We start from the raw sequence: 24,001 nt of genomic DNA, 5'->3' as shown, positions 1-24,001 counted from the left end.
AGTTAAAAGATGAAAAGAACAAAGAGAATAATGGGCATAAGGAGCGGAAAAGGAATAGAAGGGTGCACAAGACTCATTTATGTCTATCTTCAGTAAACATCAAATCTTGTAATACTGCCATGCTATATTCTTGGTTGCGGTTTAGTAGAGATCCATGTTTTCAATGGCTTAACTTCATTTGTTCTCTATTGTAAATGTTCTCCGCCTTATTTCATCTGTGTGACCTAGATTGTAGGAAGTTGTTGTAGTTTTCTTTTAAATCAGAGTGAGTACCTCTTCTCATAGGTTAGAGAGAAGGGGAAGAGAGATAAAAGATTTAGAAATAAAGTTGTAGAGTATTTTTATCTTTCTTTCATTCTATGTGTTGTATCGACCTTTGAAAAACAATGAATAAAATGATGTTATTCTAAGTATTTTCTTTGGAAGCCTGGATATACTCATCTAAGGGGACCCACTTTGTGAGTATTCCTATGCATTTTTTACATTTAGTTTCCTTTTCTGCTGTAGTAGGTGTTTTGGCAATTGACTATTCCTACAGCCACTAGAAACAGATCCCGTGGTTGTTCCTACAATCTAATCAAATAGATTAATTCCTGTTTGTCAGCTTTGTACTTAGTTGACAGTTCTTTAATTGGGTTTTATGTTAATGTAGAGTTTTCTAGTAGCCATTCAGTTGTTATAATTCTTTCTTTCTTATTTTAAATAGGTTTAGTTGTTGCAGTAATGCAGAATAGCTATCACAGGAACTTAGTTTATATATAGTGTAGACCCACTTCAAGTAATACGTCCATGGATTGATAAACAAATGAACTTCAGTTATGGAGATAATAACTTTATAGAGTGAATGTCCAAACTTTGGGTTGAGACTTTAGTTATAATTATTATTCCTATTGGTGAAGCAAACATTTTTGGTGCCGTTGTCGGGGATGGTGTCAAACTAAGAACCTATTATGGTTATTAATTTTTAGCTTTCAGTATAGTTGTTTTTGATAACTCAATTTGTTTACATTAATTCTCATGAATCTGCATGCATAGACGAAGAAGAGATGATCAAGCTATATTCCTTCCCAACTATCCTAATCATACAAGACTTAATCAATATGACCCCCCAGATGTAAATCCTTTTGTTGTACTCTACAAAACTCCAGATAATTTGAACCCTCTTGAATTTGAACTTCTTGAGAACAACCTCCATTTCCTCTTTGTACCTCTTGAAGAGGAACTTCATTTAGTAAGTCCTCCTCAAAGCCTAATTCAAATAAATCCACCCCTTGGTAGGAATAACCCACCTCCACCTGTGACTCCAACATTTGAGTTCCCTATTTCTAATCAGCATGATAATGCTAATCTCAAGAATATTCTAGCTTCTTTCCTTCTGAAATTCTATGGATTAGTGACAAAAGACCATGACACTTTCTTGTTTGAATTTGATGTCCTTTTTAGGAGTTTTTATTATACTACAAATGCCCATAGACTCAAAATATTCCCTACCACTTTGAAAGAGTTAGCTTTGAGATGGTTTATGAGTCTAGGGAGTAGTTCAGTCACTACCTGGGATGAGATGAAACAGTTGTTTCTTGTGAAATACAAGGATTATTGTAGAGGGACTGACCGCCATGGGAATTATATTTTTAGAATGACACAAAAAGAATATGAGAGTCTAGAAGATTGTCTAGAGAGATTTCTATTCAGTGTCAAGAAGTCCAAGCATAGTACTCTAAATGAAGAGTCTCTTAAGTTAATATTTTTCACATGAATTAGTAATGAGTGCATAGATGCTTTGGATCTTATGAGAGGAGGTGACATAACACAATCAACATGGAATGACATTGGACAAATTTGTTAGAAGTATTCCATACCTTCTTATAAGAATAGTAGGCATTTCAAGACGGGAGTTTCTTCATCATCATCCAGTAATGGAGTTTCTCGAATGGATCTTAGTCATCTATTGAAGGATTTTAAGGAGGATATCATAAACAATATGGCTACTCAATTGGACACACTTTCAGCTAAGAAGAAACATGAGGAAGTTGATGCAGCTCTTGCAGAATTCTGTCCACATTATAAATAAAGGAAAAGAGACTGCAGATGTAAGATGGTTGCAAATCTTGAAGTTCCTGATTTCAAGACAATACAAGGTGATGATGAACAAGTTTTCTATGTTTCTCAAAGAAGGAAAAATTTTCCAAGACAAGGTATGCCTCTCGATCCACTTTCTTTTTCTGGCTCTAGTGGAAATTCTTATGCACAAAACAATCAATGGCAATCTCCATACACTCAAAATTTTGGAAATTATCAAAATTAGTATAATTCTCAAGGCCAAGGGCAACATTTTTCCAATCAAACTCCATAGTAGTAGCAACCATAAGGAAATTGTTCTCAACCTCAGGGCCCATGGCAACAATTCCAAGGTAATTGGAAACATTCCCCTCAATGGAGAGGAGGTCATCCAGGGGAAAATCTGTCAACTAGTTATCAACAACCTATGCAACATCCACAACACCCTATAATAATTACTCATCTTGCAACCAATAGTGTTCCACCTAAACCTACACAAATGCCCACTCAACCAATGCCAAATCCTAATAACAAGCCTAAGCGACAACAACAAGTTTATCCAGCTAATCCTAATCAATAACAAACTTATTCTCTTTCTATAAGTGATATTCACCTTAGATCTAGGATAACTTTACCCAACCCGTCTCCACTAGTTATAACTGAGATACAAAAGGAATAAGAAATCTCTAGTCCAGCAACCCAAATACCTTAAAATCAACAAATAGCCCTAGTTCTGCAGAGGTTGCAAGATAAAGAGATTCTACAGGAAGAGGAACTAAGTTTTGATATCATAGATCAGTTGAAACATGTATGTGTTAAAATTCCATTATTATAAGCTATTAAGGATGTCCCTATTTATGGTAAGGCACTTAAGGAGGCATGTTTAAAGAAACTAGGAAGAAAGAAAAAAGATCCCCAAACAGTTCATGTAATGGGTCAATTGGTTGATATCATGTTAGGAAAGGTTTCAATTCTTAAATATACTGATCATGGTAGCCCTATTGTGAAAATAGTCATCAATGGCACTCAGATAAAGAATGTTTTAATAGATTTGGGAGCAACCATAAATGTAATGACAAGAGATGTTATGCAAAAACTTGACATAACCAGTCTTAGACCTACACCTATAGTCTTGTAGCTTGCTGACAGTTCCACAGTTTGGCCTGATGGTATGATTGAAGATGTGGTTGTTACTTTGGATTCTTGGGAATATCCTGCAATTTTATGATCCTACCTCCTAAAGCCACATTGGGAGGATATCCAGATATATCAGGAAGACCTTGTATTGCTACAGTCAATACATATATTGGATGTTGGTCAGGAGATATGACTATTTTAGATGAAAATACAACTAAAACTTTGGCTCTGTATTCTCCTACTCAATCCCAACTTGATCAACAACAAGCCATTTGGCCTAACGTAGGAGAATAATTTAAGGAAGGAGTTGACTTTGTCAATCATCTTATGATGATTAATAGAGAGCCATTGTTACAACTTCATGATGATGATTCAATTCTCTATAAAATTATGAAAAATTAGTTAGGACAAGGGCAATAGTCGCAGGAGTTGGTATCAAATATTCCAGCATCAGATTTTCTTACAGCCACTGATATACTGCACACACTATTGCCGCAGGAAGTCTGCACTTCTCATCTTTTTGAAGCATCTCAAGTTGATATTACTGTCAAAGTCGAAGTTGATCTAAACAAATATTTGAATATCAACAATCAACTCATAGGGACTCAAAGAATAACACCGATTGACTTGCTTAAATGTCATCAACATGCTTTTGCATGGGATTACAAAGACATGCATGGAATTGATCCTATTGTTTGTACCCACTGTATTTACATAAAAGAGGATTGTAGACCACTTATACATCCACATAGAAGAATTAATCCTGCATTAAGAGAAATAGTTAAAGACGAATTGCATAAATTATTAAATGTTGGATTTATATATCCTATCTCGGATAGTCAATGGGTGTCACCTCTATTGATAGTTCCAAATAAAGGAGGTAAATGGTGGGTATGTGTGGATTACAAAGATTTGAACTTAGCAACCAAGAAGGATCATTTTCCATTACCATTTGTGGATCATGTATTAGACTCCTTGGCAGGGAAGTGGTACTTCTCATTCCTGGATGGATTCAGTGGCTACAATTAGATTCAAATTTCTCCCGAGGATCATGAAAAGACTACATTTACTTGTCCTTAGGGATGTTAGATTATTCAGGTATTTACTTGATTAATTAAACAATATTTGTTTAATTATTTAAGTTCCCTTTATCTCTTTTACACTTAAGCTAACTTTAGGTGCATAATAATTAATTCTTTTATTAATTATTATGTGCAAGCCTAAGTTTTCCTTTTTAGGGTTTCTTGACCTATTAGAGGTTTATTCTTTTCATTGTATTGTAAGGATTATCACATTACACATTTTGTGAATACAAAGCTCTCATCTTTTGAGCATATTTTTTTGTGTTTTTGCTTTCAGTTATTTTTGCTTCCTTACTTCTCCTTGTAACAAATTGTTTAGCTTGCAGAAGATCTTTTGACTCCTATGGTGTTGTGTTTCTCAACTCTCACATGGTATTAGAGCTCTAGATTTGCAGCTATTTGTTCTTTTTTTTGAGAATTTTTGCATTGGAAGTAGATCCGGGGTTTCAAGAAGTTTTTTATGCACTTATGGATAGGTCTTTTTTTTCTGAGCACTTTGTGCCTAAATGGACCTCACCATCATGCTTAGAAGGCCCAAAAACCCCTATAGTCATATAAAATTTGACCATTTTTGGCTCTTGAGCCTTTGGGAGCATTTTTTTCTCCAGTACGAGGTCGTACAGCCATGGCACGTAGTTTGAGAAAAAAATTTCAATTTTTTTTTTTTTGCCTTTTTACGACATGCCGACCAATTTTTTGATTCTAAAAAAAAAAAGGAAAAAAATAAAAAATAAAAAAAATCTTTTAAAAAGTTGAAAGTTTTTTTTTTGGATAAAAAAATAAGTTTTTTTGGGGCTCCCATGGTACGTAGGGTACCGTGGGGCCCCTGCCTTGTTGCAGGCACTGTAGGTGTCAGTACATCCCTCGCCGATGCTTCCCCGGCCACCATCGGTCATGCCTTCCCGACCCTCGCCGACGCCTTCCACGATCATCACTGGCCCTACCTTCTCGGCCCCCGCCACCACCTTCCCCAGTCGTCGCCGGCCCTGCCTTCCTAGCCCCTACCGGTGCTTCCCCGGCCTCTGCCGGCTACAGCCCCTGTCCGCCCCACACTCCCTGGTATGCTCATATTGTGAATTATTTAACTACTAATAAGATGCCAATTCATTTTTCTCCCAAAGAAAGAAGATTGTTAGTTGAGAAAAGCTTTAATTTATCATGGATTACTGATTGTTTATTTTAGACTGGACCTGGCCAAGTCATGAGAAGATGTGTAAGAGATGATGAAACATATGATATCATTCATGCATGTCATGATGAGCTATGTGGATGACATTATGATGCTAAAAGAACAACACTTAAAATACTTGGCACATGATATTATTGGCTGTAATGCCCCGCCAGGAAACCCCTATGGGTTTAAATTAAAAACACTCAAATAGAGTGTAAATTTTTTTTTTTTTTTAAATAATAATTAAGAGCGTTAATGAAAGGGTTACAATATTAAGATAGATTGAAGTGATCTCAAGTTATCTCTATCTAGATAACACAGCGGAAGGCTGAAACGATCCTAAGGAGTTTCCCAACGCGATTACACAACTTTACACCTAACTCAACTTGCGTCATTAGATCCTTTAAACTGGATATCTTTATTACGGGATAATGCATAGATCATAATTACAAATGTGTTCAATGGTTTGACGTCTTATCATTTTAGGAAGAGATCATTTACTTTAGGCGGTTTGGGGGCCATTGAGAAGTTATTTATTCATTGCACTTTAATTCATAATTACATTAGGAGGTCTCCAAATGGGTTCAAGCATTTTAAATATAACAAAGTTCATTCATTAGAGTTTTAAAATAACCATCCACACTTGACATCCCCCTTCAATGCTATAAATGTGCTTAATGAGATTCATTCAGTTAAGGCTAAGCTATGATTAGTAAAGCGAGGGTTCCTTCATTTGATCTTAAAATATTCACCCACATTTGATACCTCCTTTAAAATATTAAACAGTGTGGTTAATAAGATAAATTTGTTTCTTTCGGATTAAACTTCCATGAGTAGAGTGAGGGCTCTTTTTTTTTATCATGCGTAGCCTACTAATGAGTTGAAGTTCTATTATGAAAGGTAAAATATGAGTAGCCATAGGATACATTTGATGTTTTAAAAATTAATACTACTAGATGGCTAGAATCATTACATGAAAGATGTATTTGAGCCACAAGAGTTCATCCTTTAACTTTATGATATAGTTAGGAAGATAATATTTAACATTTCAAGATTGAAGTAATTAGATCATAATGACGTTCTTCTATTCGGATTAAAATACAATTATCTTTTTGCATATCTCTTGTTTTGTTCTCTTCTTGTTAAATGATCTTAAAATGAGAGAGATACTTTTACTAGGATTTAATGTTTAAACAACAAATCAATTACTTTCCCATTTTAGATTAATTTTAGTAATCATGAGGGATTCCTTTTATAAGGGATTAAAATATGGATATCTAATTGAGTTCACCCAATTATAAAATAAATCTGGTGAGGATTATTGATTAAAATTACAACATAAATTACTAAGTATATTCATCCAATATACAACATGAATTACCTAATTGGGTCCACACGATTATCATTTTACTCTAGTGAGGAATATAGTTAAGGTTAAAGCGTGAAATAACTTAATGAATCATCCAATGCAATGAAGCATAATTAACGTGGCGTGAATTTCATTCACTAAGGCAAAAGGATAGATGTTGATATGATGTTCAACCTTTAGATTTCAATCTAGGAATGGTGACATAAATTTTAACTTTGTTTCCTTTTTACATCCATTCCATTTATATACTTAATAACAAGTTAATCCAATAAAGAAAACTAGCAAGATTCTTTCCACTATTACATTTTAAATTTACATTATCAAATTACTTTTTCCACAACTTTAATTTCAATATTTAAATTACCCTTCCATATTCATAATTCACAATGTTTAATAACTTAAATAACTGCGTTTATCCATATAAATAATGTTATGCACTTAAATTTGATTTCATTAAATTTCCACCATACACTTTGCAGGAATACAACCATTCAAGATAATTTAAAACATAAAACAAGGTACGATATAAACATCGCATGACACAGAATATGATCTCGGAGTTCACCCCGGATGGGCTACATCTCCGGGTCTGCTCAACTGCAAGACCCCTTGGTATTATATATAGTTAAGGTTACATATTTACATGTCTTTACAATCTTGTCTTTTGGCGATCACAATCAACTACAAATGATAATTTCAATCAGTAAATACACTCTACAAGTTTTCCAACTAAGTTCACATAAATGTAAGCATTTCTCATTCGGGTATTTTACTTAATCCTTGGATACACATCACTGACATGTTGGTCTGGAACTATACACTAGCAAAAGTTAACTCGAGTACGTTATACAACATGCATTTAGTAACTTGTGTTATAGTAGGGGTCAACTAAATGTTGCATCTCTAAAACCCACATATGTTATTTAGCAAATCAGAGATTAATTAACATAAAAGAGATTGAACTTTGAATGTAAATGATATGTAAGAACTAGGTTTAATTTCCTTGTATTAATCATAAATCCACTTATCAGCCTGCCCCTTTTTCTTTCTTTATTTCTTAGATATTATACGTAAGCTTCGTGTTTAGCACGCTCACACACACATATACATATATATATGTATATAAACATTATTTACCAAAAATATAATACCCATCTCTTTTCTTTTTTTTTTTTTTTTTATATCACAAATATTACATGAAATAAAACTATTTTAATAAGCATCTCTTTTTTTTTTATAAATACTATGAACAATCCCAAAACCGAGTTTTAAATCACACACAAATACTGTGTGGAAATCAAATCATACAAAAAAAACATTTTTTAAAAATAAAAGGAGGAACGGCGGCCGAACCCTAAGCGGAACCTGCCGTTAGGAACTGCGGCCACCATGGCAGCGCAGCCCGGGGCTCTGCGTCCGCCATGGGGGACGCAGTCCCTACGGCACCCCCCACACAGTGGTGCCGGAGGGGGCTGCGGCCTCCAAAGGAGACGCAGTCCCCTTCGGCCCCCACTGTGTGTGGGCACCGAGGCAGCTGCGAGTGCGCGCGCGGGGAGGGGACGGGTCGAGCTTCGGCTCCCCCCCCGAACCCCAAAATTTGCATTTCAATTTTTTTTTTGTGTTTAAAATTTTTTTTTTTCCTTTCCTTTCTTCATTCGGTTTACAGTTCGAAATTTAACCCCCCCCTCTTTTTTTTATCATATGAATCCGACTTACAGTTGGGTTTTAACAAAATAAATCTAAAAAAATACAGGGATAATGCATTCACAGCTCCCGTCATTTATTTTTCTTTTATTCTTCTCTTTTCTCCCTTTTTTTTTTTTTACAGACCCATTCATTACCAGATTTGTATCAAAAATCTCCTTATGGAAAGAATGTCTCCTAACAGGTTTGAATCACAAAATCTTTTAACAAGAAGGATTGATTTAAAATAACCAAGTTTGAAAAGAAACTGGAACTAAGCTTCAAGGAAACATTCATGACTAATATCATTTATTTCTTTTCTTTTCTTCAACATTTCATGGATAACACAACAACAAACAAACAGGTAGATTGGAATCCTACCTCAAAATGCAATTTCCAGGCATGAATCTTGATAAAATGCTTCCCATTCTGCTGCTCCCATCCAAATCTTCCATTTTTCTTTCAAAAAAAAAACTCCCAAAACCAAGAACCCCCAAAATGTCTCCAAAACTAGGTTAAAAAGAAAAAGCCCTAATTTTGCCCTAATTTCAATTTCGAATTTAGGGTTTTATTTCTAAAATACAATAAATGAAAATCCAAATGGGAATCATTCATTCCCTCCTTGTTCATTTTTCTTTTAAAATTTAAAAGCTTCTATTTCATATTCAACTCTAATTTAATTTTCTAAAATTCAAACTTTTATATTTTATCAACTATACAAGTAAGAAGAAATAATTTCTTTTAAACAATAATAATTTTCCCTTTTCCCTCCAAATGCGAAAATGCGTAATTTATTGCTATCTCCCAAATGTCCTTAAATTTTTCCTTTCCAAAAACGCATAATCTCATTAAATTCATTATTTTAAAATTAGCTATTAAATTAACTCGCTATAACATAATAAAGCGATATTTTTAAATAAATGGCTAATCTAATGCAAGAGTTTTAATTTATTCTAATTTCTCGACTACAATTGCGTAAATGTTACAAATGCGTAAATGAGCACACTAACCCCAGTTAAATACCTTAAACTTGCTACAATAATAATTTAAAGCAAATCTCTTTAATTACTGATTAATCGTATAAATAAGCTACCTATTTAAATTTCTATATCTCTAATGTGTACGTTTAATCATAATTTTAAATTTAATACTTAGGATAACAAACCTCACTTACCTCGTGCAAGGCACGCAAATCGAGGTAGTCCTCCAAATCTCTCGACACGCATCCCAATGAAAGGCAAGCTCCACGAATCCATGCACGATGCTCACCTAACCATGGCTAAGGCAAGAGGAGCATTATATGACCACTAATTCCGAATTCAAAAGATGAAAGGGCATACTCAACCTTGCAAATTCCAAAGGAGGTGAACCTTGCCCTAAGCGGTGTTGTACCTGCAATCTCCTGCACCCATGAATTCATACAAGCATGCATATACATATACATATTCAATGGAGACGTTAGCTCAAGATTTATCTCAAGGGTCAGGAAACAATTACATTTACACGAAAATCGATGCAAAAGCACAATAATAAGTATGCACAGTTTATTTATATTATCTAAACTACACATTGCATATTGGTTGATCTACCATTCAAGAATGCCACATAGGAAGTCAATCACGGTTAAACGGGTTTTAAAAGTCCGACTAGGGTATGGGCATTACATTCTCCCCCCCTAGGTTCCGACTTACTCCTGGAAGTCGCAAAGTTAAACGGAAGTCCTGCAACACTTATTAGTCCTTAGACTCAATTAACAATTATCAATTTGCACAAACAACTATTTTGTCAACAATTTAAAACATTATTCACCAATAAAAATGCTTCTAACATCATTCACACCTTCAAACATTCTATAATCTACACTCAATCATAGCAAGGATACGAGACTTTTCCCTTTTTATTTCACCAAATTTAAAGCAATTAAAATATATAAGCACAGTTATCATACTCATTTATCAAACAAGACACGAAAATATGCTCTCAAGGTCAATTTCTCTCACCAATTCATCTCTTTCACAAAACTTTATCACATAGGACTAGCTTCACATATCAATTTTACAACCAAGTTAACTTTTCAACATATAAGAGCAACATAAGAACTCAATTGTTTACACTTTTCAGACATACAAGAACTTTTCCAATGACTATGCCCCATAACATAGTGACAAGTTAATACCATTTAATCCATGATTACACATAATTTCCATCCACAAGACTGGTTTGCACAACACAATAGGCCACATGTGAGCATGTCCAATGCTCGGTCAAAGGTAACATATATGGTCCACATCTTAATGCCTGCTCTCAGAATAAATACATGATCAACAAATATCCAACATCTCACTCGAGGGCTTGATGGTGATAGGGTACACCATAGCGGTGCTTCCTTCCATACAAGTCCCTCGTGAATATCCCTTGTTGTGTAAGGTGTTTAGCCTCCAAGAGATAGTCACCACTCATAGGTAGGTAGTGGATCTTAGCTGTTTTCACAGCCTCACATACCTCCATCCTCAAGGTTCCTTGCGTCTACTTCCTCGTATACACTCATCCAAGCCCGTCTCCCACGTTCTTGGAGAGGAATTCACATTACAACACAAGACCAGCATACGAAAACAACAAGGATAAACCGGTTTAGCCACTAAAGTACAATAGATTAAAGATAATAATTGTCAATTCCAACAATAAAACAAGAAAATAATTTCCGGATTTGCAACATCAAATCAAGTAAAATCAAGATCGCAAGATCGTGGCTAAACTGTCAAGGTCAAGGTAAAATAAATTGCTGGCCCACAAGGAAATAAATAAATAATTACAAGAAAATCATAATTGCACATTACATCACTACGTGACTAGTAGCTAGCCACCAACGAGGAAGGAAGGAACAATCGTCTAGCTATCCTAGTAGCTCATCATGTGGTGTGGCCAAGTCACACATCCACATGGCATGGCAGTGTGCACCTCGGCATCACCCCGCATCACGTCGTCACGTGGCATGGCTCTACCCTATACCTATTGGTAGGCCGCATGGCGATGTCTACTACATCCCGCATCGTGTCTCAGCACGGCATGGCAATACTCCAAGCGGACAAAGCACACAATGGACGTATCCCGCATGGCAGTGTACCCCGCGGATAAGGCACGCGTTGGTCACACTCCGCATAGCGATGTTCCTCTCAGGATACTCGCCGTAAGCCAGAGGTATACATGGCTAAGGTCTACCCATAAGTCTACCAACACTAGCCAGTTGGTAACTTATGTAGAACAATAACACGCCTCTCATGAAGACAAGGCAACAAATGCTCCAATGGAATCCAACATTATGCTCAAAAACTATCATCTATATGCTCAAGATAAAGGATAGGAATAAGGCTGGCACACATGAACCTCATAAATCGGTTCATCACAAGGGGAAGTATTGAGTACACCTGTGTTATAGTTTCGTTACAAAACCATGCTTTTCCTCAAAATAGAGAAGCTAAAGTCGCTTCACGTCGACATTACTCGTACGCTGTTCATACTATTCGAGGAATGGTGACTTCTACTACTACCCCTTCACATACTGACTTATCAACAACCCGTGGGTTGGCACTCAGTAAGGGAAACAAACAAGCAACACCACATAGATAGGTATGGTTTCCCATACTCATAAACAACACATTCCCCATGGTTGATTACTTCACCATCCCATGGGCACACAAAGCAAGTACGGGTTTTCTCACAACACACACAGAATAGCACTATTACTGGTTTAGTCACATTTACGAGGAGTACTTTACATTATACTAACATATACTTAAGGGAAATTTTAATTATGCTTTACACATGAATCACCAAACAAAGTTTACTCTAGATCCACGTACTGAAATTTTCAACAATTCAATTTACACAATGAGATAACATCATTCTAATATCTTTCTCAATCTTCCCTAAGCATTTTCATTCACATTATTAACTATGCAATTTCCCTTTTCAAGATGAAAAACTTTCCCCTTTCAATTAGAAGCCCAAAGCAACATAAAATTTCATATGCATTATAACAAAATTTCTTCTTAATTCACTGCATTCTAAATAGTGTTTCAAAAACAACAATTCCTATATTTTAAACGAGAGGAGGAAGAGAGTTGGAAAATCAACTATTTCCTACGAATACACAAGAATTTCAAAATCACACCATATGCTCGGACATAAGTTTATCATTTCGCTATCTTCTAGGAAGGTGCCAAAACATCCTATCATGACATTTTCTAATCATTATTGCTGCTCTATAATGTTCTAGTTTTCTGAACAAGAATTCAAAATGACCAAATTTTCTTTTTGTAATACAAGTCTTCTAAAGCACAATCACTATTTGTAATATGTTACAATACAATAATACCTCAAATTTAACATTGAAACTTCATAATATGATAAGGAGGTAATTAAAGAGCTATCTACTAGATTTTACACATTTAGTGCATACAATTCCACAAGTCTTTGATTTACTCCTTTCGAAACATAATAAGGCAATTATCTAATTCCAAATCAAGTTAAATGGTGCGTCATTTAATAGGTCCTAATCACACTAATTGAATAAGCACATAAAACAATCTTTTGAGAAGCACATCAATTTACTCTTGAAACTACTACAGTATGTCCTCTTTTGGTTTTCCTTTCACATCAAGCAATTTGCACAAAATCAACCATACGCATTTAAAGCACCTTACTTCAGATGAAATTTGATTATATTACTCCTACCAAGCACCTAGAGCACCCTTTAATGCAACCATACAATTTTCTATCATCAACCAAAAATTAACTCCTAAATCAATCCTTTCCATAATCTAAAGCACAAAAACGTTATGAAACTTACACATGGGCTCAAGAAATACCATCCTTTTTCTTGCAATAAGAAAACTTAAATAAGAGATAATCACACATACCAAATCCTTTTAATTTACTAAAGAGAGAAGAGGAAGAGTCATAGTCACTAAATGTACTACATAATAAGAACTAACATTTGCCATACTATTCTTTCAAGTGGACAATCATGCAGATAGAGCCAAAACCACAAACAAACACATTTCGTACTTTTAGGTTCAAGATATTAACAACCAACTTAGATAGATTAGTCAAAGAGTAAAACAAGGCAAGAATGAAGGTACATACGAATCCTTTTCAAGTAAGAGAAGTCATAGACCAAGACCTCAATAGGTAGACAATACATCCATAATTATTTCCAAAACACCCACATCAATAAGGTGAAAGCAAAGTGTGAATCACACATGTTACACACAAATAGGGTTTGTTAAATCACACTCTCACATCAAGGTGGACAAGCATACAACATAAGATAGATGCACACACACCAACTAAGAGCACAAGTGAAACCAGAGATCCCAGTGTTGCAACATGGGCTCTGATACCAAGTGTAATGCCCCGCCAGGAAACCCCTATGGGTTTAAATTAAAAACACTCAAATAGAGTGTAAATTTTTTTTTTTTTTTAAATAATAATTAAGAGCGTTAATGAAAGGGTTACAATATTAAGATAGATTGAAGTGATCTCAAGTTATCTCTATCTAGATAACACAGCGGAAGGCTGAAACGATCCTAAGGAGTTTCCCAACGCGATTACACAACTTTACACCTAACTCAACTTGCGTCATTAGATCCTTTAAACTGGATATCTTTATTACGGGATAATGCATAGATCATAATTACAAATGTGTTCAATGGTTTGACGTCTTATCATTTTAGGAAGAGATCATTTACTTTAGGCGGTTTGGGGGCCATTGAGAAGTTATTTATTCATTGCACTTTAATTCATAATTACATTAGGAGGTCTCCAAATGGGTTCAAGCATTTTAAATATAACAAAGTTCATTCATTAGAGTTTTAAAATAACCATCCACACTTGACATCCCCCTTCAATGCTATAAATGTGCTTAATGAGATTCATTCAGTTAAGGCTAAGCTATGATTAGTAAAGCGAGGGTTCCTTCATTTGATCTTAAAATATTCACCCACATTTGATACCTCCTTTAAAATATTAAACAGTGTGGTTAATAAGATAAATTTGTTTCTTTCGGATTAAACTTCCATGAGTAGAGTGAGGGCTCTTTTTTTTTATCATGCGTAGCCTACTAATGAGTTGAAGTTCTATTATGAAAGGTAAAATATGAGTAGCCATAGGATACATTTGATGTTTTAAAAATTAATACTACTAGATGGCTAGAATCATTACATGAAAGATGTATTTGAGCCACAAGAGTTCATCCTTTAACTTTATGATATAGTTAGGAAGATAATATTTAACATTTCAAGATTGAAGTAATTAGATCATAATGACGTTCTTCTATTCGGATTAAAATACAATTATCTTTTTGCATATCTCTTGTTTTGTTCTCTTCTTGTTAAATGATCTTAAAATGAGAGAGATACTTTTACTAGGATTTAATGTTTAAACAACAAATCAATTACTTTCCCATTTTAGATTAATTTTAGTAATCATGAGGGATTCCTTTTATAAGGGATTAAAATATGGATATCTAATTGAGTTCACCCAATTATAAAATAAATCTGGTGAGGATTATTGATTAAAATTACAACATAAATTACTAAGTATATTCATCCAATATACAACATGAATTACCTAATTGGGTCCACACGATTATCATTTTACTCTAGTGAGGAATATAGTTAAGGTTAAAGCGTGAAATAACTTAATGAATCATCCAATGCAATGAAGCATAATTAACGTGGCGTGAATTTCATTCACTAAGGCAAAAGGATAGATGTTGATATGATGTTCAACCTTTAGATTTCAATCTAGGAATGGTGACATAAATTTTAACTTTGTTTCCTTTTTACATCCATTCCATTTATATACTTAATAACAAGTTAATCCAATAAAGAAAACTAGCAAGATTCTTTCCACTATTACATTTTAAATTTACATTATCAAATTACTTTTTCCACAACTTTAATTTCAATATTTAAATTACCCTTCCATATTCATAATTCACAATGTTTAATAACTTAAATAACTGCGTTTATCCATATAAATAATGTTATGCACTTAAATTTGATTTCATTAAATTTCCACCATACACTTTGCAGGAATACAACCATTCAAGATAATTTAAAACATAAAACAAGGTACGATATAAACATCGCATGACACAGAATATGATCTCGGAGTTCACCCCGGATGGGCTACATCTCCGGGTCTGCTCAACTGCAAGACCCCTTGGTATTATATATAGTTAAGGTTACATATTTACATGTCTTTACAATCTTGTCTTTTGGCGATCACAATCAACTACAAATGATAATTTCAATCAGTAAATACACTCTACAAGTTTTCCAACTGAGTTCACATAAATGTAAGCATTTCTCATTCGGGTATTTTACTTAATCCTTGGATACACATCACTGACATGTTGGTCTGGAACTATACACTAGCAAAAGTTAACTCGAGTACGTTATACAACATGCATTTAGTAACTTGTGTTATAGTAGGGGTCAACTAAATGTTGCATCTCTAAAACCCACATATGTTATTTAGCAAATCAGAGATTAATTAACATAAAAGAGATTGAACTTTGAATGTAAATGATATGTAAGAACTAGGTTTAATTTCCTTGTATTAATCATAAATCCACTTATCAGCCTGCCCCTTTTTCTTTCTTTATTTCTTAGATATTATACGTAAGCTTCGTGTTTAGCACGCTCACACACACATATACATATATATATGTATATAAACATTATTTACCAAAAATATAATACCCATCTCTTTTCTTTTTTTTTTTTTTTTTATATCACAAATATTACATGAAATAAAACTATTTTAATAAGCATCTCTTTTTTTTTTATAAATACTATGAACAATCCCAAAACCGAGTTTTAAATCACACACAAATACTGTGTGGAAATCAAATCATACAAAAAAAACATTTTTTAAAAATAAAAGGAGGAACGGCGGCCGAACCCTAAGCGGAACCTGCCGTTAGGAACTGCGGCCACCATGGCAGCGCAGCCCGGGGCTCTGTGTCCGCCATGGGGGACGCAGTCCCTACGGCACCCCCCACACAGTGGTGCCGGAGGGGGCTGCGGCCTCCAAAGGAGACGCAGTCCCCTTCGGCCCCCACTGTGTGTGGGCACCGAGGCAGCTGCGAGTGCGCGCGCGGGGAGGGGACGGGTCGAGCTTCGGCTCCCCCCCCGAACCCCAAAATTTGCATTTCAATTTTTTTTTTGTGTTTAAAATTTTTTTTTTTCCTTTCCTTTCTTCATTCGGTTTACAGTTCGAAATTTAACCCCCCCCTCTTTTTTTTATCATATGAATCCGACTTACAGTTGGGTTTTAACAAAATAAATCTAAAAAAATACAGGGATAATGCATTCACAGCTCCCGTCATTTATTTTTCTTTTATTCTTCTCTTTTCTCCCTTTTTTTTTTTTTACAGACCCATTCATTACCAGATTTGTATCAAAAATCTCCTTATGGAAAGAATGTCTCCTAACAGGTTTGAATCACAAAATCTTTTAACAAGAAGGATTGATTTAAAATAACCAAGTTTGAAAAGAAACTGGAACTAAGCTTCAAGGAAACATTCATGACTAATATCATTTATTTCTTTTCTTTTCTTCAACATTTCATGGATAACACAACAACAAACAAACAGGTAGATTGGAATCCTACCTCAAAATGCAATTTCCAGGCATGAATCTTGATAAAATGCTTCCCATTCTGCTGCTCCCATCCAAATCTTCCATTTTTCTTTCAAAAAAAAAACTCCCAAAACCAAGAACCCCCAAAATGTCTCCAAAACTAGGTTAAAAAGAAAAAGCCCTAATTTTGCCCTAATTTCAATTTCGAATTTAGGGTTTTATTTCTAAAATACAATAAATGAAAATCCAAATGGGAATCATTCATTCCCTCCTTGTTCATTTTTCTTTTAAAATTTAAAAGCTTCTATTTCATATTCAACTCTAATTTAATTTTCTAAAATTCAAACTTTTATATTTTATCAACTATACAAGTAAGAAGAAATAATTTCTTTTAAACAATAATAATTTTCCCTTTTCCCTCCAAATGCGAAAATGCGTAATTTATTGCTATCTCCCAAATGTCCTTAAATTTTTCCTTTCCAAAAACGCATAATCTCATTAAATTCATTATTTTAAAATTAGCTATTAAATTAACTCGCTATAACATAATAAAGCGATATTTTTAAATAAATGGCTAATCTAATGCAAGAGTTTTAATTTATTCTAATTTCTCGACTACAATTGCGTAAATGTTACAAATGCGTAAATGAGCACACTAACCCCAGTTAAATACCTTAAACTTGCTACAATAATAATTTAAAGCAAATCTCTTTAATTACTGATTAATCGTATAAATAAGCTACCTATTTAAATTTCTATATCTCTAATGTGTACGTTTAATCATAATTTTAAATTTAATACTTAGGATAACAAACCTCACTTACCTCGTGCAAGGCACGCAAATCGAGGTAGTCCTCCAAATCTCTCGACACGCATCCCAATGAAAGGCAAGCTCCACGAATCCATGCACGATGCTCACCTAACCATGGCTAAGGCAAGAGGAGCGTTATATGACCACTAATTCCGAATTCAAAAGATGAAAGGGCATACTCAACCTTGCAAATTCCAAAGGAGGTGAACCTTGCCCTAAGCGGTGTTGTACCTGCAATCTCCTGCACCCATGAATTCATACAAGCATGCATATACATATACATATTCAATGGAGACGTTAGCTCAAGATTTATCTCAAGGGTCAGGAAACAATTACATTTACACGAAAATCGATGCAAAAGCACAATAATAAGTATGCACAGTTTATTTATATTATCTAAACTACACATTGCATATTGGTTGATCTACCATTCAAGAATGCCACATAGGAAGTCAATCACGGTTAAACGGGTTTTAAAAGTCCGACTAGGGTATGGGCATTACATTGGCCAACATTATATAAGGATGCAACACAATATACTAGAAAATGTGATAGATGCTAGTGCATGGGTAGGCCTACCAGATCTGATGAAATTCCATTATATCCTCAGATATTAGTTGCACCATTTCATAAATGGGGATTAGATTTTGTTAGGCCGATTGATCCTCCTTTAAATGGGAAATCTTATATTCTAGTATGCACTGATTATGTCACTAAATGGGTGGAAGCACGAGCTATGACACATGCAAGAGATAATAAAGTAGTTGAATTTCTCTATGAAGAAATATTTACCAGGTATGGCATTCCAAGAGAGATTGTTTTAGACCAAGGACCACAGTTTACTTCCACATTGATTACAACATTGGTTAATGAATATAATATTAGGCACAGGAAGTCTACCTCTTATCATTCACAAGAAAATGGTCAAGTAGAAGTCACAAATAGAGATTTAGAAGCCATTCTTACCAAGACAATATCTTTTCATAAGAAATATTGGTCACATAGACTTCCTGAAGCCATTTGGGCATACAGAACAACATGGAAGACACCACTTGGTTTTACACCTTTTGAAATAGTTAATGGAATATAACAATCATACCCATTGAGTTTGAGCATAAAACTCTTAGAACAACTCTTAAATTGAATATAACTCTCTCTGAAGCACAAAGAGACCACATTCTGCAATTAAATGATCTGGATGAGGTAAGGAAGATGGTTGTCCAACTTACAGAACTTATTCAAAATCAAAGAGCTAAATGGCATGATAAGTACATAAAGGAGACACAATTTAAAACGAGTGATTGGGCACTGCTATATGATTCCAGATATAAAGATACCTTGGGAAAGTTGCAGACAAGATGGTTAGGCCCATATGAAATAGATGAAGTTTTTACAAATGGAGTAGTTCGCTTGACAACTATAGATCCAGTTAGATTCAAGATTCTAGTCAATGGTCATTGACTATGCCTGTATCATAAGCTTGTAACCAAAGAATAGTTCCTGCAGAAATTCGCCAGCCAAGATAAAACATCAATTCATGTAGTAACTCAAGAAGTTCCTTCAGCATCTGAAGAAGTTCTTGCAGCAAATGGGGAAGACATTAAGGGTGCGGTTCCTCCAGCTTCTGCAAGGAGCGTTCTTAGCAATCAATAAAATCTTCGAGCATGCTTTCATAAAAATATTTCTATGCCTTATGGAAATATTATTCTCCGATAATAATTTTTTTCTGTCCATGTCATCCCATTTCATCTCTTTGTCTACCACTTCATTCATGTCACATCATCTCATTTCACCCCTTTCTATTAGCTAATCGTTTCATGCAGCATTTATTAGTATGATTGCATGTATGTACATTATTTATTTTTTATTAATTATGCATTTATTATTTTTCTATTATTATTGCCTATTTAAAATTTGTATACCCTTCCCTTTGTCCTTTCCACATGTGTGGACATGTGTCATCATAAGTTGGGGGGGTGTTTTATGGTCTGATTTCCAAGTCGAATAATTATCCATTCTTGTCACTAATGTGCTTTGATTTTCCTAACATCATTTTTGAATAAGACATTCTTTTCCATGAGTGATTAGTTCATCCTGCCACTAAAATCATTGAAAGGAACTAGAAGTAAGGTATTTTCAAGCACAACATTTTCAGTTCTACAGGTTATTTCAGTCCTTCATTGTCTGCTATGGAAATTATTTTGAGATCTGAAATATTCATGGGTGGAGATCCTATCCGGCATGATCCTATAATTCATGACATGTTGTTGCAAGATGTCTAGTGTGAGCATTACTTCCGTATGCATGGGTGGATTGATTATTTTTTGAAAATAATGGATTTCAATGAAGAAATCACCTCTGAATTCATGTGTACATTCAATGAAGGAGAGGCCTCTATCAAGGGATTGAGAGTCATTTCCACAAAGCAAGGAATAGCTAAAGTTACTGGGTTGTTGCAGGAAGGAGAACTATTTTCTGAATCTAAGGATGCGAGAAGCGCTAGGGAAAAATTTGTTAATAAGATGAGAGGGGGGAGGGGTGAATCATATAATTTCAAATGTGAATATATGCAACAGATTCAAACTTGGTAGCCTTTACACTTATATGTATCAAAAACTGTAAATCATTCAAACTTATAAATAGATAACCATAAAAATATCATAACACATTGAACACCAGATTTAACGTGGAAACCCAAATAGGGAAAAACCACTGTGGGATTTTGGACCCACTAAGAAATATACCCTTATAGAGTATGCTCGGTTAAAAGCCAATCCTATTACAGATTACATACACATTTCTAGATGTGACCCGGTTAAGGGATTTCCCTCAGATTTGTTAGAATCTTTAATTTGTTAGAAATCTTCACTTTGTTAGAAGTGACCTTGTCAAAGGATTTCAAACACTCAACTAGAATGTTACCTTGCTAGAGAATTTACAAATAAGACTATTAAGTCCACTCGGTTAAGAGATTTTCTGTTACTTACAAAATAAACAACAGTAAAAATATATCTGCAACTTCACATCTGAAATGCTAAAGCAGATTCTATGTGCTCAAAATAATCTTGTCAAAAGACTTATCTTTCCTCCTATTGGGCTTGTCACTCTGTTCATCAAATAGATCTTCAAGCTTCTATGCTTGGTAATCACCTTGTAGCATCACTGTGCTTACATTTGCCCGTTTACATTGTTTATCAAAAATTCCTTATTTATGAACAATTCCTAACCGCTTAATATCCTTGATCACATTTCCCATGATCAATCTTAACCATCAGATCTTGAAACTAAACTAGGTTCATTGTATCCTTCGATCTGAAAAATGTTTTATCTCGCCTTAGAACTTGTATTCCTCCCTTGGTACTTGTGCTAGGTTATGACTATTTATTCTACGCTGTAGATCTAATTTTTGTATTATATTTTTTGTAGATCCTCAACAAACTTCTTGCACGTCATACCAAATCATCTATTCATCTCCAGCTAATAGGAATCCTTCATTAAATAATGCTTTTATTCATCCAATGCATTCTGTTAGTGCTCAGTTGGAACTCTGTTGTAACTCGGTAAATATTGAACTTCACTTGGTAGACATTCTGCCTTCTTTAACCGATATCGATAATGTTAGGGTTTACAGACTAGGTTCTTTGCTCAGTAACATAGAACAGTATTAAACCTATATTCATCTACTGAATGAAATCTTCATTCAGTTAATGAATACATATATATAAGATATCAAAATGATCAAAACAACAGAATCTCATCACTATCTAACTCAGTAATAGTTGCCCATTGAATAACTTATTATTCCCCTTCACATTCTCATTCTTTCTGTGTCACTTACTGACATCTTTATATTCATCAAAACATACTTCTTAAGATATGGCAACATCATACTTAATCAGAAAATCAATTGCTTGACATCAATGATAAAATAATATTGTTAAGACAATAATCATCCTTTTATCAATTATATCAATAATCTCCAACAACCTTCTCATTAATCTTATACCAACAATCTCCCATTGTAATGCCAACAATCTCCCCCTTTGGCATTGATGGCAATACCAACTTGATTTATTCCAATTGATTTGGATTGTTGTAAATCTTCTCCTGTTATCCTTGATTTCTCTTGAAATTCTTTCCCTCTGTCATTAGTGTTCTCCCATTTTCTCCATTTAGTCTTCTCCCCCTTTGATAACAATGCCAAAAAGTAAAAGAACTAATTCATGAGTTGTTTCTGAGAAGTAAGGACGTCGTAGATAAAATATATACAATTGTATCATTTCAGTCTTGGTCAAAGTAACTTGTCTTCAATCACTATCATCTGCACAACTTTAGAAAAAAAAACTTCCTAAAGTGCGTAAACCAGCATCAACTCACAAATGGTATTTTTTAGAGTCATAGAATTGATTATTTCACCGAACTCTGTCAGTGAGTAGAAGATAGGGGTAGGACCCCGAACTTGCTTCTAAGATACTAAAAAGTGTCCCTTGGCAGTGGCTTTGTGAAGATGTCTACTATTTGTTCCTTAGTGATAACATATTCCAGCACAACTTTCTTTTCTTGAACTTCTTCTTTGAGATAATGATACTTTATAGAGATATGCTTTGTCTTAGAGTGCATTACCGGATTCTTTGAGATATTAATAGCACTAATATTATCACAGAATATAGTTACTAGCTCAGTAACTTTCTCATTCACACCTTCCATCAGTTGTTTCATCCATGCTATATTGGTGCAATTCAATGCAGCAGTGACATATTCAGCTTCAGCTGTTGACTATGAAATACATCCTTGTTTCTTGCTAAGCCAACTTACTAATCTTTCACCCAGAAAGAAAGCACCACCACTTGTGCTTTTTTTGTCATCAATGTTTCCTTCCCAATCAGCATTAGTATAGACTTTTAAATCAAAATCATTCCTCTTTTTATATACTAAGCCATAATCTTCAGTGCCTCTTAGGTATTTGAAAATTCTCTTGATTGCTGTCATATGGGTTTCCTTGGGATCTGCAAAAAATCTTGCAACTATACCTACTACATGTGCAATATCAGGCCTACTGTGAACAACATATTGCAATTTTCCAATCATAGATCGGTAAAGTATCTCATCAACAGATGCAGATTCATCATTTTTTGATAGCTTATAGTTGGTAGTCATAGGAGTACTTACAGGTTTAGAATCCTCCATTCCAAATTTCTTCAAGATTCCCTTTATGTACTTGGATTGAGTAATGAAAATCTCATTTTTCATTTGTAGTATTTGTAGACCTATAAAATACTTTATTTCACCAATTAATGACATCTCAAATTCTTTGCACAATTCATTTCCAAAGTTCTTGCATAGAATTACTTCCACAAAAAATAATATCATCAACAAATATGGCTGATAGCAATATTCCATTGTCCTCATCATTCTTCATGTACATATTGTTGTTTTCACTTGTTCTCACAAAACCAATCTTGATTAAGTAAGAGTGCAATCTCTCATACCATGCTCTAGGTGCTTGTTTCAAACCATATAAAGCTTTGTTCAATTTACATACCTAATCTTTATTCTTCTCTTCAATAAATCCTTCAGGCTATTCAATATAAACTTCTTCTTCTAATATACCATTCAAAAATGCTGATTTAACATCCATTTGATATACTTTGAAATTTTTGTAAGCAGCATATGCCAACAATGTTCTCACTCCCTCTAGTCTTGCCACAGGTGCAAAAGTCTCACCATAATCTATTCCTTCTTCTTGAGCATAACCTTTGCAAACTATTCTTGCTTTATTCTGAATGACCTCACCTTTTTCATTTAGCTTGTTTCTGAAAACCCACTTTGTACCGATTACATTTTTCTTTTTCAGTCTTGGGACCAGTGTCCATGTTTCATTTTTCTTGATGTGTTCAATCTCTTCTATCATAGAATTTACCCAATCTTCATTGCTAAATGCTTCTTTTACTATCCTCGGTTCAAATTCAGATATCAGACATGTGTTCTATCTCAATTTGTTTCTTGTCATTACTAGATCATCCTTATCTCCTATAATTT

At 34.4% G+C, this 24,001-nt stretch overlaps 1 protein-coding gene across 1 annotated transcript; it reads left to right on the top strand.

The window, feature by feature from the left end:
• Positions 1–2,021: 2,021 nt before the first annotated feature.
• LOC131874002 (uncharacterized) lies at positions 2,022–19,615 on the top strand. The gene is made up of 5 exons (XM_059217202.1): positions 2,022–2,090; positions 5,089–5,349; positions 8,153–8,380; positions 16,454–16,681; positions 19,469–19,615. The coding sequence occupies exons 1-5, from the start codon at positions 2,022–2,024 to the stop codon at positions 19,613–19,615; spliced, it is 933 nt and encodes a 310-aa protein (XP_059073185.1).
• The last annotated feature ends 4,386 nt before the right edge of the window (positions 19,616–24,001 follow it).

The sequence above is a fragment of the Cryptomeria japonica genome, chromosome 3, assembly GCF_030272615.1.
Source record: "Cryptomeria japonica chromosome 3, Sugi_1.0, whole genome shotgun sequence".
Taxonomy (NCBI): domain Eukaryota; kingdom Viridiplantae; phylum Streptophyta; class Pinopsida; order Cupressales; family Cupressaceae; genus Cryptomeria; species Cryptomeria japonica.
The sequence above is the reverse complement of the archived record's forward strand: the minus strand, read 5'-3'. Positions and strand labels throughout refer to the sequence as shown.

What these genes read in the sequence shown, in the direction of transcription:
- LOC131874002 (XM_059217202.1), top strand. Translation starts at nt 2,022, where the DNA reads ATGAGGAAGTTGATGCAGCTCTTGCAGAATTCTGTCCACATTATAAAT. An exon ending in CTCCCTGGTATGCTCATATT is followed by an intron (nt 5,350 to 8,152) that starts GTGAATTATTTA and finishes TAAAAATAAAAG; the next exon opens with GAGGAACGGCGGCCGAACCC. An exon ending in CGCGCGCGGGGAGGGGACGG is followed by an intron (nt 8,381 to 16,453) that starts GTCGAGCTTCGG and finishes TAAAAATAAAAG; the next exon opens with GAGGAACGGCGGCCGAACCC.